This window comes from Oncorhynchus clarkii, chromosome 29 (assembly GCF_045791955.1).
Source record: "Oncorhynchus clarkii lewisi isolate Uvic-CL-2024 chromosome 29, UVic_Ocla_1.0, whole genome shotgun sequence".
In the NCBI taxonomy this organism is placed as follows: domain Eukaryota; kingdom Metazoa; phylum Chordata; class Actinopteri; order Salmoniformes; family Salmonidae; genus Oncorhynchus; species Oncorhynchus clarkii.
The window spans coordinates 23550355-23566896 of NC_092175.1; the positions used below are offsets into that span (position 1 = coordinate 23550355).

The following is a 16542-nucleotide window of genomic DNA, read 5'->3' on the forward strand; positions in this document are numbered from 1 at the left end:
TCCATATTCTTGTTTTTGTCCGCGTGTTTCGTTTCATAATGTCGTCTCAGATTATACTCTTTCAGTACCGCCACACTTTCTCCACACAGAAGACACACAGGTTTTCCAGCTACCTTCGTGAACATATACTCCGACTCCCACCTTGTTTGAAACCCCCGGTTCTCAGAATCCACCTTCCGTTTTGCCATTTTTGATGGGTATCTGAAAGTTAATTTTACTGTGATGCTGACGACTGCTGTGCCAATAAATATTGAAATGAAGCAGCCTACTGCTCGGTGCGTCACCTTTGCATTGTGGGAAATGTAGTATTGGTGCGTGTAAAAGATCTGCGGGCTGCCGGCTTGCTGCGGGCCGGTTCTAATAATAAATCAAGATCATCCCAGGGGCCGTAAAAAACCTTCTTGCGGGCCGGATGTGGCCCGCGGGCCTTGACTCTGACATATGTGCTGTAGGGTGTGTCTATATATGGAAAAATACACGTTAAAATATGTTGACCAATCGATGGTCGAAAGAACAGACGACCAAGATTTTTTTTTAAATCTGTTCGGGGACAGTCCTACATGCCTCAGTTGGTTGGAGCTTGCTGCTTGCCTTGCAGCCCAGGGTTGTGGGTTTGATTTCCACAGGTGTTATCTGTAGGTCTCTGTGTTTAAATGTACTGAATTTCAATATTATCATATAATATGAAAAATAATTGTCCTTCTTGTATCATTGTCTTTCTCTCAAATAGTTGTGGTGTGTGTTATGTTCTCTCTAAACAGCAGATGTGTGTGTGATGCGGTTTAATGAGTGCGTTACTAGCCTGCAGCATGCCAGCAGCAGCGTCACCCAGTTAATCCAGGCACTCAGTTAAACCGTTAGCATTTAGTACATGGCTGGTTATCAGTATGGCCCTAGCACACAAAACATCAACACTATGCTCCAAGGTCACCTTGCTCATGCAGACTAGAGTAGCTGTGTTGTTCTAGCCACATTGAGGTTTGATTATTTGTTCCTAGATCAGTGTATCTGGCTGTAGTCCTACTATTTTGACCAGCATCCTGCACACTAGAATTAATTAATCTGGTTCCAGATCCGTTTGACTCTGGACTTCTTCCCTGTACTGCAGTGGCCTGAACTCTGTTTGCCTGACATTACATTACATTACGCTTTAAAACATGAATATGTTCCTAGACCAGTCTGAGCCGGACCTGTGCTTTCTCCCTGTAGACAACTGCAGTGACCTGAACTCAGAGCTGCAGCGGGTTCTGACAGGGTTGGAGAGCGTGCTGTGTGGGAGGAAGAAGAGCACATGCAGCCTGTCTGTGGCCGAGGTGGACCGCCAGATAGAGCAGCTGACCACCGCCAGCCAACACTGTGACCTTGCCATCAAGGTAAGACACCAGAAAATGACTAGAGGCAAATACTGAGACTCGTTTTAGGAAATCCTTTTCCTTCCATATAAACACAATTAATTGGTAGGAAAGCGTGAAGGAGGATAAAGAGAAAGAAAGACATAAAGGATAGATGAAAATAGGTTAACCTAATACTGGTACAAACATCTCCTATTAAATGCATTCACAGACGCTTAAAGAAAGGTAAATGGAAAACAGCTTGATTAGTTATAATATAACTGTTGTAGGATGTTGAACTGTCCTGCTGGAAGACCCAAGCCACTTCCAGTTATCTGTCAGCAGGGGTCCTGGGGTGACCCTGGGTTGTACCCACCAGTAACAGCCCGTCTCAGCCTGGGACGCCTGTGTGATTCAGACTGATGTAATAGACTGATGACGGGCCTGATGGTGGTCCCCACGGTGACACCTCAGCTCTGGTAATGGAAACCTGTCTGCCTGGCTGTCATCTCCGTAGCGATGGGAGTGTCAGCAGTCCTAAGGGGATTTCAGTCTGCTAGCTATTTCTTTCCTCGCAAACAGATAATACAACACACACATACACAGGGAAAGATGGGAGAATGAGAGAGGGAGAACGAAAGGGAAGTAGACTTATAGACACAGAATGTGACAGATATGTAGAGAAATTAACCGTGAGCGAGAGAGACAGTTATGCTAAAGAAAGAGGTAGAGAAAGGAGGGAGGCAAAGTGAAGCACAGAGAAATATAGCAATTATTTTGCTGATGTTGCTTCCAGAGGCAGTTTGGAAGTCAATAGTGAGTGTTGCAAACAAGGACAGACGATTTTTACGAACTTCAGAACTCAGCGGTTCTGTGAGCTTGTGCGGCTGAGCCATTGTTGCTCCTAGACGTTTCCACTTCACTCTAACCGGACTTAGAGTTGACCGGGACAGCTCTAGCAGGGAATAAATTTGACGAACTGACTTGTTGGAAAGGTGGCATCCTATAATGATACCACATTGGAGGTCACAGACCCCTTGACTTTTCCCACATTTTGTTATGTTCCAGACTTATTCTAAAATTGATTAAAAAAAAAAAAAATCCTCATCATTACCCCATAAGGACAAAGAAAGGAAAAAAGTATAATTTTTTTGCAAATGTATTAAAAATAAAAAACAGATACCTTATTTACCACAGTATTCAGACCCTTGGATATGAGATTTAAAATTGACCTCAGGTGCATCCTATTTCCATTGATCATCCAGATGTTTCTATAACTTGATTGGAGTCCATCTATGGTAAATTCAGTTGTTTGGAAATTATTTGGAAAGGTACCTCTATATAATTCCCCACAGTTTACAGTGCATGTCAGAGCAAAAACCAAGCCATGAGGTTGAAGGAATTGTCCGTAGAGCTCCAAGACAGGATGTTGTCGAGTCAAAGATCTGGGGAAGGGTACCAAAACATTTTTGCAACATTGAAGGTCCCAAAGAACACAGTGGCCTCCATCAATCTGAAATGGGAGAAGTTTGGAACCATCAAGACTCTTCCTTGAGCTGGCCACCTGGCTAAACTGAGCAATCAGGGGAGAAGGGCCTTGGTCAGGGAGGTGACCAAGAACCCAATGGTCACTCTGACAGAGCTCCAGAGTTCCTCTGTGGAAATGTGAGAACCTTCCAGAAGGACAACCATCTCTGCAGCAATCCACCAATCAGGCCTTTATGGTAGAGTGGCCAGACGGAAGCCACTCTTCAGTAAAAGGCACATGACAGCCGCTTGCCAAAATGAGAAACAAGATTATTAAAATTATTATATTTTTCACATTTATTTCACCAGTTAGGCCAGTTGATGGAATTGATGGAATTAGTTCAATATCCTTCCAGGATATCCGGGGCAGGTCGATTAGAAAGGCCTGCTCGCTGAAGTGTTTTAGGGAGCGTTTGACAGTGATGAGCGGTGGTTGTCTGATCGCAGACCCATTATGAACGCAGGCAACGAGGCAGTGATCACTGAGATCCTGGTTGAAGACAGCAGAGGTGTATTTAGAGGCCAGGTTGGTCAGGATGATATCTATGCGGGTGCCTGTGCAGGCTATCTCTACAGGAGATCACAACTCCACCCCCTTTGGTAGTTCTATCTTTGGTCTGATGAAACCAAGATTGAACTCTTTGGCCTGAATGCCAAGCGTCACGTCTGGAGGAAACCTGGTACCATCCCTACGGGGAAGCATGGTGGTGGCAGCATCATGCTGTGAGGATGTTTTTCAGCAGCAGGGACTGTGAGACTAGTCAGGATCGAGGGAAAGATGAACAGAGCAAAGTACAGAGACATCCTTGATGAAAACCTGCTCTAGAGCACTCAGGACCTCAGACTGGTGTGAAGGTTCACTTTCCGACAGGACAACGACCCTAAGCACACAGCCACGGCACGCAGGAGGGGGACAAGTCTCTGAATGTCCTTGAGTGGCCCAAACGGACCCAATTTGACATCTCTGGAGAGACCTGAAAATGGCTGTGCAGCAATGCTCCCCATCCAACCTGACAGAGCTGGAGAGGATCTGCATAGAAGAATGGGAGAAACTCCCCAAGTACAGGTGTGCCAAGCTTGTAGCGTCATACCCAAGAAGACTCAAGCCTGTAATCGCTGCCAAAGGGGCTTCAACAAGGTACTGAGTAAAGGGTCTGAATACTTATGTAAATATGATATTTCCAAAAACCTGTTTTTGCTTTGTCATTATGGGTATCGTGTGTAGATTTAATCCATTTTAGAATAAGGCTATAACGTAACAAAAAGTGGGAAAAGTCAGGGGGTCTGAATACAGTGCCTTCAGATAGTATTCATACCCATTGACTTATAACACATTTTGTTGTGTTACGGCCTGGATTTAACATGTATGAATTTAATAAAAACGGCACTGTAAATATTCAATTGAATTTTATAACAGAATTAAATATTTATTCAATTCAATTTCAAATCGTGAAATACAAGTCCAAATGATGAACTCTATGATTCAATTTGTGCATTCCAAATTCCAAAATATGAAATTCCATTTCAGTATCCTAATACAAATGCAAAACTTTTGCTCCATACAGTGCCTTGCGAAAGTATTCGGCCCCCTTGAACTTTGCGACCTTTTGCCACATTTCAGGCTTCAAACATAAAGATATAAAACTGTATTTTTTTGTGAAGAATCAACAACAAGTGGGACACAATCATGAAGTGGAACGACATTTATTGGATATTTCAAACTTTTTTAACAAATCAAAAACTGAAAAATTGGGCGTGCAAAATTATTCAGCCCCCTTAAGTTAATACTTTGTAGCGCCACCTTTTGCTGCGATTACAGCTGTAAGTCGCTTGGGGTATGTCTCTATCAGTTTTGCACATCGAGAGACTGAAATTTTTTCCCATTCCTCCTTGCAAAACAGCTCGAGCTCAGTGAGGTTGGATGGAGAGCATTTGTGAACAGTAGTTTTCAGTTCTTTCCACAGATTCTCGATTGGATTCAGGTCTGGACTTTGACTTGGCCATTCTAACACCTGGATATGTTTATTTTTGAACCATTCCATTGTAGATTTTGCTTTATGTTTTGGATCATTGTCTTGTTGGAAGACAAATCTCCGTCCCAGTCTCAGGTCTTTTGCAGACTCCATCAGGTTTTCTTCCAGAATGGTCCTGTATTTGGCTCCATCCATCTTTCCATCAATTTTAACCATCTTCCCTGTCCCTGCTGAAGAAAAGCAGGCCCAAACCATGATGCTGCCACCACCATGTTTGACAGTGGGGATGGTGTGTTCAGGGTGATGAGCTGTGTTGCTTTTACGCCAAACATAACATTTGCATTGTTGCCAGAAAGTTCAATTTTGGTTTCATCTGACCAGAGCACCTTCTTCCACATGTTTGGTGTGTCTCCCAGGTGGCTTGTGGCAAACTTTAAACGACACTTTTTATGGATATCTTTAAGAAATGGCTTTCTTCTTGCCACTCTTCCATAAAGGCCAGATTTGTGCAATATACGACTGATTGTTGTCCTATGGACAGAGTCTCCCACCTCAGCTGTAGATCTCTGCAGTTCATCCAGAGTGATCATGGGCCTTTTGGCTGCATCTCTGATCAGTCTTCTCCTTGTATGAGCTGAAAGTTTAGAGGGACGGCCAGGTCTTGGTAGATTTGCAGTGGTCTGATACTCCTTCCATTTCAATATTATCGCTTGCACAGTGCTCCTTGGGATGTTTAAAGCTTGGGAAATCTTTTTGTATCCAAATCCGGCTTTAAACTTCTTCACAACAGTATCTCGGACCTGCCTGGTGTGTTCCTTGTTCTTCATGATGCTCTCTGCGCTTTTAACGGACCTCTGAGACTATCACAGTGCAGGTGCATTTATACGGAGACTTGATTACACACAGGTGGATTGTATTTATCATCATTAGTCATTTAGGTCAACATTGGATCATTCAGAGATCCTCACTGAACTTCTGGAGAGAGTTTGCTGCACTGAAAGTAAAGGGGCTGAATAATTTTGCACGCTCAATTTTTCAGTTTTTGATTTGTTAAAAAAGTTTGAAATATCCAATAAATGTCGTTCCACTTCATGATTGTGTCCCACTTGTTGTTGATTCTTCACAAAAAAATACAGTTTTATATCTTTATGTTTGAAGCCTGAAATGTGGCAAAAGGTCGCAAAGTTCAAGGGGGCCGAATACTTTCGCAAGGCACTGTAGCTGGCCTGGTATGAGATCTACAGCAGTCGATGAGACTTGGGAAGCTCATTCCATTTCCTTTCACTGTTTAAACCAATTTCCTCTTCATCAACCCCCCCCCCCCCCCCTCTCCTGCTCTCTCGCTATCGCTCTTGCTCTGTTTGGGAGCTGTGAGAGGGAGATGGATGGATGGAGGGATGAGAGGGCTAGATGGATGGAGGGATAAGAGAGGTTGACTCTCTGGGGTGGAGAGGAGATGAAGGTGGGACTCAAGTGTGTCTCTAAGCCCACTACAAACCTATGAATCACTCTGGCATCAGAGAGTGAGGATCTGTAAAGACAGACATGGTCATAGACTCTAACCATCTGCCATATCTCACACGCGCGTACGCACGCACGCACTCAGGCACATACACAGTTATACACTCTGAAATATGGGCACTTTGAGAGATCAGGGGTTTCTCACATGTACATAAATCATTGTCTTGGATACTTGTTCTACTCATGTAAATTGAGACGCATGATGGACTACACTACCCACAAATTATTAACATACAAATTGTGAACTGCTATGTAGGGTAAAAGTCTGTGCAAAAACGAATGTGCCTGACATGTTAGATTTTCTTGTTTTGTCTGTCTCACTTTTGTTTTGTCTCCTTGTTAGTTTTTCTGATATCATTTTCTTGTCTCTTTCTTGGGGCGACTACAAGATACCAAATGGTTCTTTTTTGTGATGCCAATTCAATGAGTCCCAGAGAATCCACAGTCATTCACATTTGGTTACTAGAATTGTTACCATTAATCTCAATCTCAACACCCTATATACAGTTGAAGTTTATATACACCTTAGCCAAGTACATTTAAAATCAGTTTTTCACAATTCCTGACATTTAATCCTTGTAAAAATTCCCCGTTTTAGGTCAGTTTGGATCACCACTTTATTTTAAGAATGTGAAATGTCAGAATAATAGTAGAGAGAACGATTTCTTTCTCTTTTATTTCTTTCATCACATTCCCAGTGTGTCAGAAGTTTACATTACACTCAATTAGTATTTGGTAGCATTGCTTTTAAATTCTTTAACTTGGGTCAAACGTTTCGGGGAGCCTTCCACAAGCTTCCCACAATAAGTTGGGTGAATGTTGGCCCATTCCTCCTGACAGAGCTGGTGTAACTGAGTCAGGTTTGTAGGCCTCCTTGCATGCACACGCTTTTTCAGTTTTTCGATTTTCTGTACGATTGAGGTTAGGGCTTTGTGATGGCCACTCCAATACTTTGACTTTGTTGTCCTTAAGCCATTTTGCCACGACTTTGGAAGAATTCTTGGGGTCATTGTCCATTTGGAAGACCCATTTGCGACCAGATGTTGCTTCAAAATATCCACATAATTGTCATTCCTCATGATGCCATCTGTTTTGTGAAGTGCACCAGTCCCTCCTGCAGCAAAGCACCCCCACAACATGATGCTGCCACCCCCGTGCTTCACGGTTGGGATGGTGTTCTTCGGCTTGCAAGCATCCCCCTTTTTCCTCCAAACATAACAATGGTCATTATGGCCAAACAATTCTATTTTTGTTTCATCAGACCAGAGGACATTTCTTCATGTGCAGTTGCAAACCGTAGTCTGGCTTTTTTATGGCGGTTTTGGAGCAGTGGCTTCTTCCTTGCTGAGCGGCCTTTCAGGTTATGTCGATACAGGACTCGTTTTACTGTGGATATAGATACTTTTGTACCTGTTTCCTCCAGCATCTTCACAAGGTCCTTTGCTGTTGTTCTGGGATTGATTTGCACTTTTCACACCAGAAGTACGTTCATCTCTAGTAGACAGAACGCTCCTCCTTCCTGAGCGGTATGACGGCTTCGTGGTCCCATGGTGTTTATACTTGCGTACTATTGTTTATAGAGATGAAGGTGGTACCTTCAGGCATTTGGAAATTGCTCCCAAGGTTGAACCAGACTTGTGGAGGTCTACAATATTTTTTCTGAGGTCTTGGCTGATTTCTTTTGGTTTTCCCATGATGTCAAACAAAGAGGCACTGAGTTAGACTGATTGACATTATTTGAGTCAATCAGAAGCTTTTAATGCCATGCCATCATTTTCTGGAATTTTCGAAGATGTTTAAAGGCACAGTCAACTTTGTGTATATAAACTTCTGACCCACTTGAATTGTGATGCAGTGAATTATAAGTGAAATAATCTGTCTGTAAACAATTGTTGGAAAAATGACTTGTGTCATTCACAAAGTAGATGTCCTAACCGACTTGCCAAAACTATAGTTTGTTATCAAGAAATGTTTGGAGTGGTTGAAAAACTAGTTTTAATGACTCCAACCTAAGTGTATGTAAACTTCCGACTTCAACTGTTCACACGGCACTTTAAAATAAAATAATGTTCCCCCTCTTTCCTCCTTTCCCCCAGACGGTGGAGGAGATCGAGGGGGCCTTGGGCCGGGACTTCTACCCCAGCCTGTCGGAGGAGCGTATGCACTGGCAGAAGGAGCTGGCCGGCCTGAGGGAAGAGAACGAGAGCCTGACGGCCATGCTGTGCTCCAAGGAGGAGGACCTGAACCGCACCAAGGCCACCATGAACGCCATCCGGGAGGAACGTGACCGCTTGAGGCGACGGGTCAGTCAGCTGGGTCCTGTTATTGTGATTTTTTAAAAGCATTTTCTGTCATTTGGTTTATGGGTTTTGTTCGTTTTTTGTGTACCTTTTGAGCCTTTCCACATGACTGTGTTGGTGGCTGACAGACTGGGGTGCATCGTTGCTTATTATTACTAAGACGGGTTTACATACATTTTTATTGAATCTGACCCATAAGTCAATATGATACAAAAAGGTATCTAGTGAGGTGGAAGGAAGAAATAAGAGACTCAACATAGCTGTATGTTTCTTAGTTTTCATTCGCTTTCATGTTTTTTATTAGATCCCGAAAAAGTTGTGAGAACTTGAGCCTCTTACCAAATCTTTAGTAAATGTGTCCTAGTGTGAACCTGTTCTAGGCAGAGAACTAAGACTGAATCTGAATGAATAAAAACATTCTCTCCACAGAGGCTCTAAGCTGCAATTATGGTCCACCATGTCCGTTGGATTGAAAGATCTGTGGCGATCAGTTCAAATATAGACATGTTCTCTGATGCTTTGTCGCTAGGCCACTGCATTGACAGACACTCGCACGTACCATTTCTAATTCCAGGAAGTTTATTCAGGGAAGTCTGAAGGAGTAGAAGACATTACTGGGCACCAGTGGCAAGACACGTGTATTTATCCTTGCTCCTGCAAGAATGAACCCTTTGAATTTTCCAGCTGCGAACTGAGTTCTGCTTTCTGAACCAAACTATGGATGGTGCGCCGGTTGGGGCAGCCATCTGAATCAATAGGTTGAGCGTTTTTAGACACATAATCAAATCTGGTGTCCTCCCAAGGCTTGCTGGAGCTAGTTAGGACCGTAATGCGATTAGACCGCGAGATGCATCGAGCGAAAAATGGCCAGGCCGACCTAACCAGCCTCACTAATTCTGGCGGGTCCTCAAAGGAGTCCTAGACGCAGCAGAAAAAGCATCCCAGCTCAGCTCAGAGCACTCGTTCCTCCCACCCTCTCAATTTCTCTTCTCCTCTTTCCTCTAATGAAATCTGTTTGTTTTACAGAGAAATTGGACAAATGCATTGCATTGCTATTTCAATGTGGGGCTCCTTAAAGGATTTGCTATGCACACACCAGCGCGTCCTTGGGGGCCCGCTTCCTCCCGCTCAGCCTTTTCAAATATGGATTCCCCCTCATTTGAGACTCAAGGTCCAGATACGATCTTAACTTTCCTTCCATAGGCTTTTACCCTCCATTGAAGGACAGGTATTTACTATGGTAGTAAGCATCTTTTACACATTTTACAGTACCGGTACTGTATGTGTCTTGTCCACATAATTCAGCTGTGTCAGCATTTTGTTTACGATACAAAAGAGCGTTTGAATTTAAAGGCCAGATACAGAACACTATATATTGGCATGTCATTGTAAGCCTTCTAAGCTTTTACAATGCACTCCACTCATAATAAGAATCACATATGTTGGACTCAACCACTTCCAGAGGAAACACCACAGTATAAGGCAGTGTATACTGGACCAAAATGTAAACGCACCATGGTAAGTGTTGGTCCCATGTTTCATGAGCTGAAATAAAAGATATGAGAAATTGTCCAAACACACAAAAAGCTTATTTCTCTCAAATTTTGTGTGTAAATTTGGTGAGCATTTCTCCTTTGCCAAGATAATCCATCCAGTTGACATTTGTTGCATATGAAGAAGCTGATTAAACAGCATGATCATTACACAGGTGCACCTTGTGCTAGGGACAATAACAAACCACTCTAAAATGTGCTGTTTTGTCACACAATGCCACAGATGTCTCAAGGTTTGAGGGAGTGTACAATTGGCATGCTGACTGCAGGAATGTCCACCAGAGTTGTTGCCAGCCTCACAACCGCAGACCACGTGTAACCACGCCAGCCCAGGACCTTCACTTCCGGCTTCTTCACCTGCTGGATTGTCTTAGACCTGCCACTCGAACAGCTGATGAAACTGAGGAATATTTCTGTCTTTAATAAAGCTCTTTGTGGGGAAAAACTAATTCTGTTTGGCTGGCCTGGTGCTGCAATGGCTGGACCTGGCTCCCAAGTGGATATGCCTATGCCCTCCCAGGCCCACCCATGGCTGCGCCCCTTCCCAGTCATGTAAAATCCATGGATTAGGGCCTAATGAATGTATTTCAATTGACTGATTTCCTTATATGAACTTTAACTCAGTAAAATCGTTCAAATTGTTGCATATTGCCGTTTATATTGTTGTTCAGTATACTTTTAAAAATCAGCTGGATACAAGAACAGTCCTGGACAGATGTGCATGTGAGTCAAACAAAGTCCTCGGTTTATAAACTGGCCAGAACCAAATAGAACCAGAATCATATTATTTGCAGTTTCTTTTCTCAGGGATCATGAGGTGAGACAGCTGGCTAGAGGACTAGTTCATAATGTCGCAGTCATCTCTGTGTCCTTTGTCAGCACATGGCAGCCATGTTTTTTTTTTTCAGACCCTCGACTCCCAGGGAGTTTCTCAGGAGAGGAGAACAGGAAAAACAGCAGTGTTCAATCATGGCCAAGCTTTCCCTCATTCTTTTACATGCTCTCTCTATCTCTCTCTCACTCACATTTATTGGCTTGGGAAACATATGCTTACATTGCCAAAGCAAGTGAAATTAACAATACAAAGTGAACAGTCATTGTCTATATACAGTTGTCAGTACAGTTGTACAGTGACTTTACATTCATTAATCTGATGACTGTTATTTAATCCACTAACTATCTTTAATTGTTACCCGACTTTAAATTAATAATGTAACAATTAACTCATTAGGATTTGGGGCACCACGGAAGAAGATGTTTAGAGTTACCATCTCCCAAATTAAAGCTATACTGTATAAGGTCTTTACCTATTTCATCAATAAACAGTCATCTTATTACTCATTGCAGTGGCTTGTGAAAAAATGTACCCCCCTTGGCATTTTTCCTATTTTGTTGCCTTACAACCTGGAATTAAAATATATTTTATCATTATCATGTATCATTTGATTTACACAACATGCCTACCGCTTTGAAGATGCAAAATATTTTTAATTGTGAAGCAAACAAGAAATAAGACAAAAAAACAGATCTTGAGCGTGCATTACTATTCACCACCCAAAGTCAATACTTTGTAGAGCCACCTTTTGCAGCAATTTCAGCTGCAAGTCTCTTGGGGTATGTCTCTATAAGCTTGGCACATCTAGCCACTGGGATGTTTGCCCTTTCTTCAAGGCAAAACTGCTTCAGCTCCTTCAAGTTGGATGGGTTCCACTGGTGTACAGGAATCTTTAAGTCATACCACAGATTCTCAATTGGATTGAGGTCTGAGCTTTGACTAGGCCATTCCAAGACATTTAAATGTTTCCCCTTAAACCACTCGAGTGTTGCTATAGCAGTATGCTTAGGGTCATTGTCCTGCTGGAAGGTGAACCTCCATCCCAGTCTCAAATCTCTGGATGACTGAAACAGGTTTCCCTCAATAATTTCCCTGTATTTAGCGCCATCATCATTCCTTCAATTTTGACCAGTTTCATAGTCCACTTGTGTGAAAGATGGAGAAAAAAAATCGATCCCTGCCGATGGATTTTTTTCATGCCAAAAAGCTCAATTTTTATTCTCATTTGACCGGAGTACCTTCTTCCATATGTTTGGGGAGTCTCCCACATGCCTTTTGGCCAACACCAAACATGTTTGCTGCTTCTTCTTTTTTAAGCAATGGCTTTTTTCTGGCCACTTTTCCGTAAAGTGTATGGCTTAAAGAGCTTTGCAGCTCCTTCAGGTTTATATTTGGTATCTGTGTTGCCTCTCTGATTAATGCCCTACATGCCTGGTCTGTGAGTTTTGGTGGGCGGCCCTCTCTTGGCATGTTTGCCCCTTCCTTAGTGGTGTTGCAGACTCTGAGGCCTTTCAGAACAGGTGTATGTATATACACTGACATGTGACAGATCATGTGACACTTAGATTTCACACAAGTGGACTTTATTTAACTAATTATGTGACTTCTGAAGGTAATTGGTTGCACCAGATCTTATTTAGGGGCTTCATAGCAAAGTGGTTGAATCCCTATACACGCACCACTTTTCTGTTTTTGTTTTTGGAACAAGTTGTTTTTTAAATTTCACTTCACCAATTTGGACTATTTTGTGTATGTCCATTACATGAAATCCAAATAAAAATCTATTTAAATTACTGGTTGTAATGCAACAAAATAGGGAAAATGCAAAGGGGATGAGTACTTTTGCAAGGCACTGTACTTCTTATCAAATACTCATTCTGAACTATCGTAACGTTCTTGGATCTGCAAAAACCCCAGCCTTGCTCATTATTCAGTACTACACATGGGTTTAATTATTTATTTGCTAGCTAACTAAATAATAACACAGAATTAACATACACACTTTACATGAGACAAAGGTGCCTAGTGGACTGACAAAATATGACGGCTTTTACACAGAGATGGAGAGGGGGAAAAAGAGAGAGACCGAGAAAAACGTAAACCTTCTATAACTATTCTCCCATTAAACATATACTTTGCACATGAACCGCCGGCAATTTGGAATAAGAAATCATGAATGTGTTTACGTGTGAAATGCCTTTGTTCGTTGTTTATCTCGGTCGGAAACAAGCCTTCTCGGAAAGTTGTTAGCCTTCCAGCTGTATGGCTCTGATTGTCTGAAAGGGCTATCTCCTTTCCCGTCTTCTACTGTTGTTCACTCTGGAAGATAACAGCCATGTCGACGGTTCCCATTGGTGATGAGCGTAGTAGGATAGTCTCACTTAGATTAGCTTTTCTCAATATCTGACTTAAGACAGCTGTACCAGTGATTTTCTGAGATGAGCTTCTCGCCTCTTCCTCCTCGTGTTGGTATTCCACAATAGACATGAGCTGCAGCTCTTCGTCTCTCTGGTCTAAAGGAAGGTGAGTATTTCTTCACCCCATGTTGAGATTCAGAGTTTCAGCCATTTAAAACATGTAGCTCTCGCCTCACGCTTCCTGGTCTAATGTTAATTTTGTAACCAAGGCTTTTTATGCACTCTGGCCAAAAGGGGCGTTCCATCATGCTGACAAGCTTTCTGACCTCACTCGGGGCGTGGCTACTTAATGTGCAAAGGATATGATTACAAGTTCTCTCTTACCCGTCCTAAAAGCTCTTTCATATCTTAACAAAAATACTTGAATAATTGTTCATATTGTATTCACAACATATTGGATGAAAACTTGACAGATAAAGTGGGTATCCTTTCCAAGTTGTAGTATTTGGTCCATACCGTTTTTAATAACATCACAAAATGAAAAACAATATGACATTAGTTTCCTATGTCTCCCCACTGACTATTTCCCATGTCGTTACTTTAGAAATATTGTTCCATGATTCACTTTTTTAACGTTAAGAGTTTTCGGGCGGCAAAAATCTCTCTAGACAACAGCATTTCTTTGGTTGATACTAAAGGGTAGAGAGAGAGTTCTCTCCTGCTTAAATTTACGACCAGGTGTGGAGGTTTCAAAACCCCCACAGTTCTCTCTTCCCCTCATTTGTCGGTGGGAGAGGGTCTGGTTATTGTCAGCCATTGCTAAGCTGACCTGACCCATTGTGATCCTCACAGGACAGTCATGACACAGTGTTGTAACAATGTGCAAATACTTAAAGTAGAAAATGGAAAATAAATAAACGTAAATACATGTTTGTTTTTCTTCAAACACCATTGTTAACAGGTCACAAATCTTGCTGCTGTGATTGCACGCTGGGGGTCTGGAATTGTATTTGTTTTCAAATCTTTGTGGGTCTGTGTAATCTGAGGGTATTATGTATCTCTAATATGCTCATACATTTGGCAGGAGGTTAGGAAGTACAGCTCAGTTTTCAATGGATTTTGTAGGCAGTGTGCACAGCCTGTACATAGTCAAAGCTTTTCTTAATTTTGGGTCAGTCAGTGGTCCGGTATTCTGCCACTGTACTCTGTTTAGGGCCAAATAGCGTTCTAGTTTGCTCAGTGAAAAGAAAAATATATATTTACAATGTGTCACGTAATATTGTTTTGTGTTCTCATGATTTGGTTGGGTCTAATTGTGTTTTCAGGACCAGCTTGCTATCTCTCCCTCTCTCCTACACCCTGTCTGTCCCTGCTCTCCCTCTCTCATTCCCAGTGTCTGCTTCACTGTCAACCTTTCCCCAACCCTGTCTGTCCCTGCTCTCCCTCTCTCATTCCCAGTGTCTGCTTCACTGTCAACCTTTCCCCACTCTCCTCTAGCCCCCCCCTTTCTGTCACTCACTTTCTCTTCTGTTTCCGCTCTACCCTTTCTCTCTCTATCTGTCTCTGAAAGTCTCCTCTCCCCTGGCGTCCGTAGGGAAATAGAGGTGGGGAAAATCTGTTCTCGCAGTCTGGCTGGCGGAGGCAGAGACAGAGTTAGTGGCAGATGCAGGCTTATCGCCTCAGCTGTTTTCCAGGCCAGTATGTCTGTCCTAGAGGAAGCCTGATTTAAATTTCAGACCATACATTTGATGTAGATAGATCTACCTGTGCCTATAATGCCACATGTATGTGTGCAATTTAAAGGTTTGCCTATATTATTGACAACATGCAGGTAGCTAACATGACTTTGAATTCTTGTCATGTGTATTCAGCTATCCAGTGCTGCCAACAACTCATGCCAGTTGCTGACTGTTTTCGGGTATATATTGTGGTGTCTCTGTGTGTACAATGGGTGCTGTGTAAAGCACAAAAGGCCATTGTTTTCAAAACCAAGTTTGCTGAGTTTTCACTGTTTATATAGTATTTTCATGAGCCAGGGGTCAAACTAATGTTCTTTCTTTTCCACGCTTTTCCTGGCAGAGGAAGCTCTCTCCCTCTGACACATACACACACCCCAACATTCATGCACACAACCACACACACACACCTGGAGCCTAAACTGCTTAGGGTTGTGAAGAAGTAACAACATATTGACAACAGCATTTGGATTTTGTATACAAGCTGCAAGCATAATACAGACAAATCCAAGCTTGCATACAAATTCATTGCGAGATCTGGCAAGCTTTTCCAAATAGCTTTTTGATGCTTAATATATAGTGAGAAGAAGCCTGTCAGCAGTGGAGTGACTCAAGTACCCTGTTGCCTCTGCATTCATGACATCATCACTGTCCCAAAATTCCTGCCTTTGCCCACTGCTTTAAAGAGATGTGATGGATCCTCACATTGTCTAAAACTGGAGAAAGAAGTGGTTAAAGTTGCAACTAACTGAGTCCTTTTGTCAATCCTCTGTATGATGAGGTCATAAGCAGTTGTGGGTTTTCAGCAGGTCTGGGTGTTATTGATGTTTTATTTATGTTATTTTAATGTTTTGCCATGACCACCAGCTTATGTGTGTCTTTGTGTGCCATATAATTAAATAGAACACATTCACATTAAATAGTCATATAATATATCTCTATGGTGTCTTATCACCAGGTGCGGGAGCTGCAGACGCGTCTCCAGAGCTCCCAGCCTGCAGGCCTGTCCAGCCCCGGGCGTCTCACCCCCGCCTCCCGTCCAATCAACCCCAGCACTGGGGAACTCAGCACCAGCAGCAGCAGTAACGATATACCTGTGGCCAAGGTAGAACACACACACTATGACATGCATAGTAAGGGGAAGAAAAAAAAGTTATGCATGTGGAAGTACATTAAAGGGTTAAGACCTCACACGGTCTTGAGTAATAGAATTGATGAAATGGAACATCATACATTCATATGAGGTAATGCAATGTCTCTCTGGGGATCTTATGAACTCTCCTCTGGAATGACCAAGGACAAACATTTTGTTTTCTTTTTGCAATTTTCACCATCTCTTATAGTACTGTCTCTATGAGCTGAATTGCACGCGTCCAGCCAGAGAGGGACAGTGGCAATCAGGCAACCAT

At 42.5% G+C, this 16542-nt stretch overlaps 1 protein-coding gene across 2 annotated transcripts in view; it reads left to right on the forward strand.

The window, feature by feature from the left end:
* Positions 1-16542, forward strand: part of LOC139388696 (colorectal mutant cancer protein-like) — a 135075-nt gene that overhangs the window by 53402 nt on the left and 65131 nt on the right. For both annotated transcript variants that reach the window (XM_071135546.1, XM_071135545.1), the window contains 3 exons: positions 1210-1373; positions 8449-8655; positions 16092-16238. In XM_071135546.1, coding sequence (XP_070991647.1) covers positions 1210-1373; positions 8449-8655; positions 16092-16238 — 518 coding nt within the window. The remainder of the gene's footprint in view (positions 1-1209; positions 1374-8448; positions 8656-16091; positions 16239-16542) is intronic.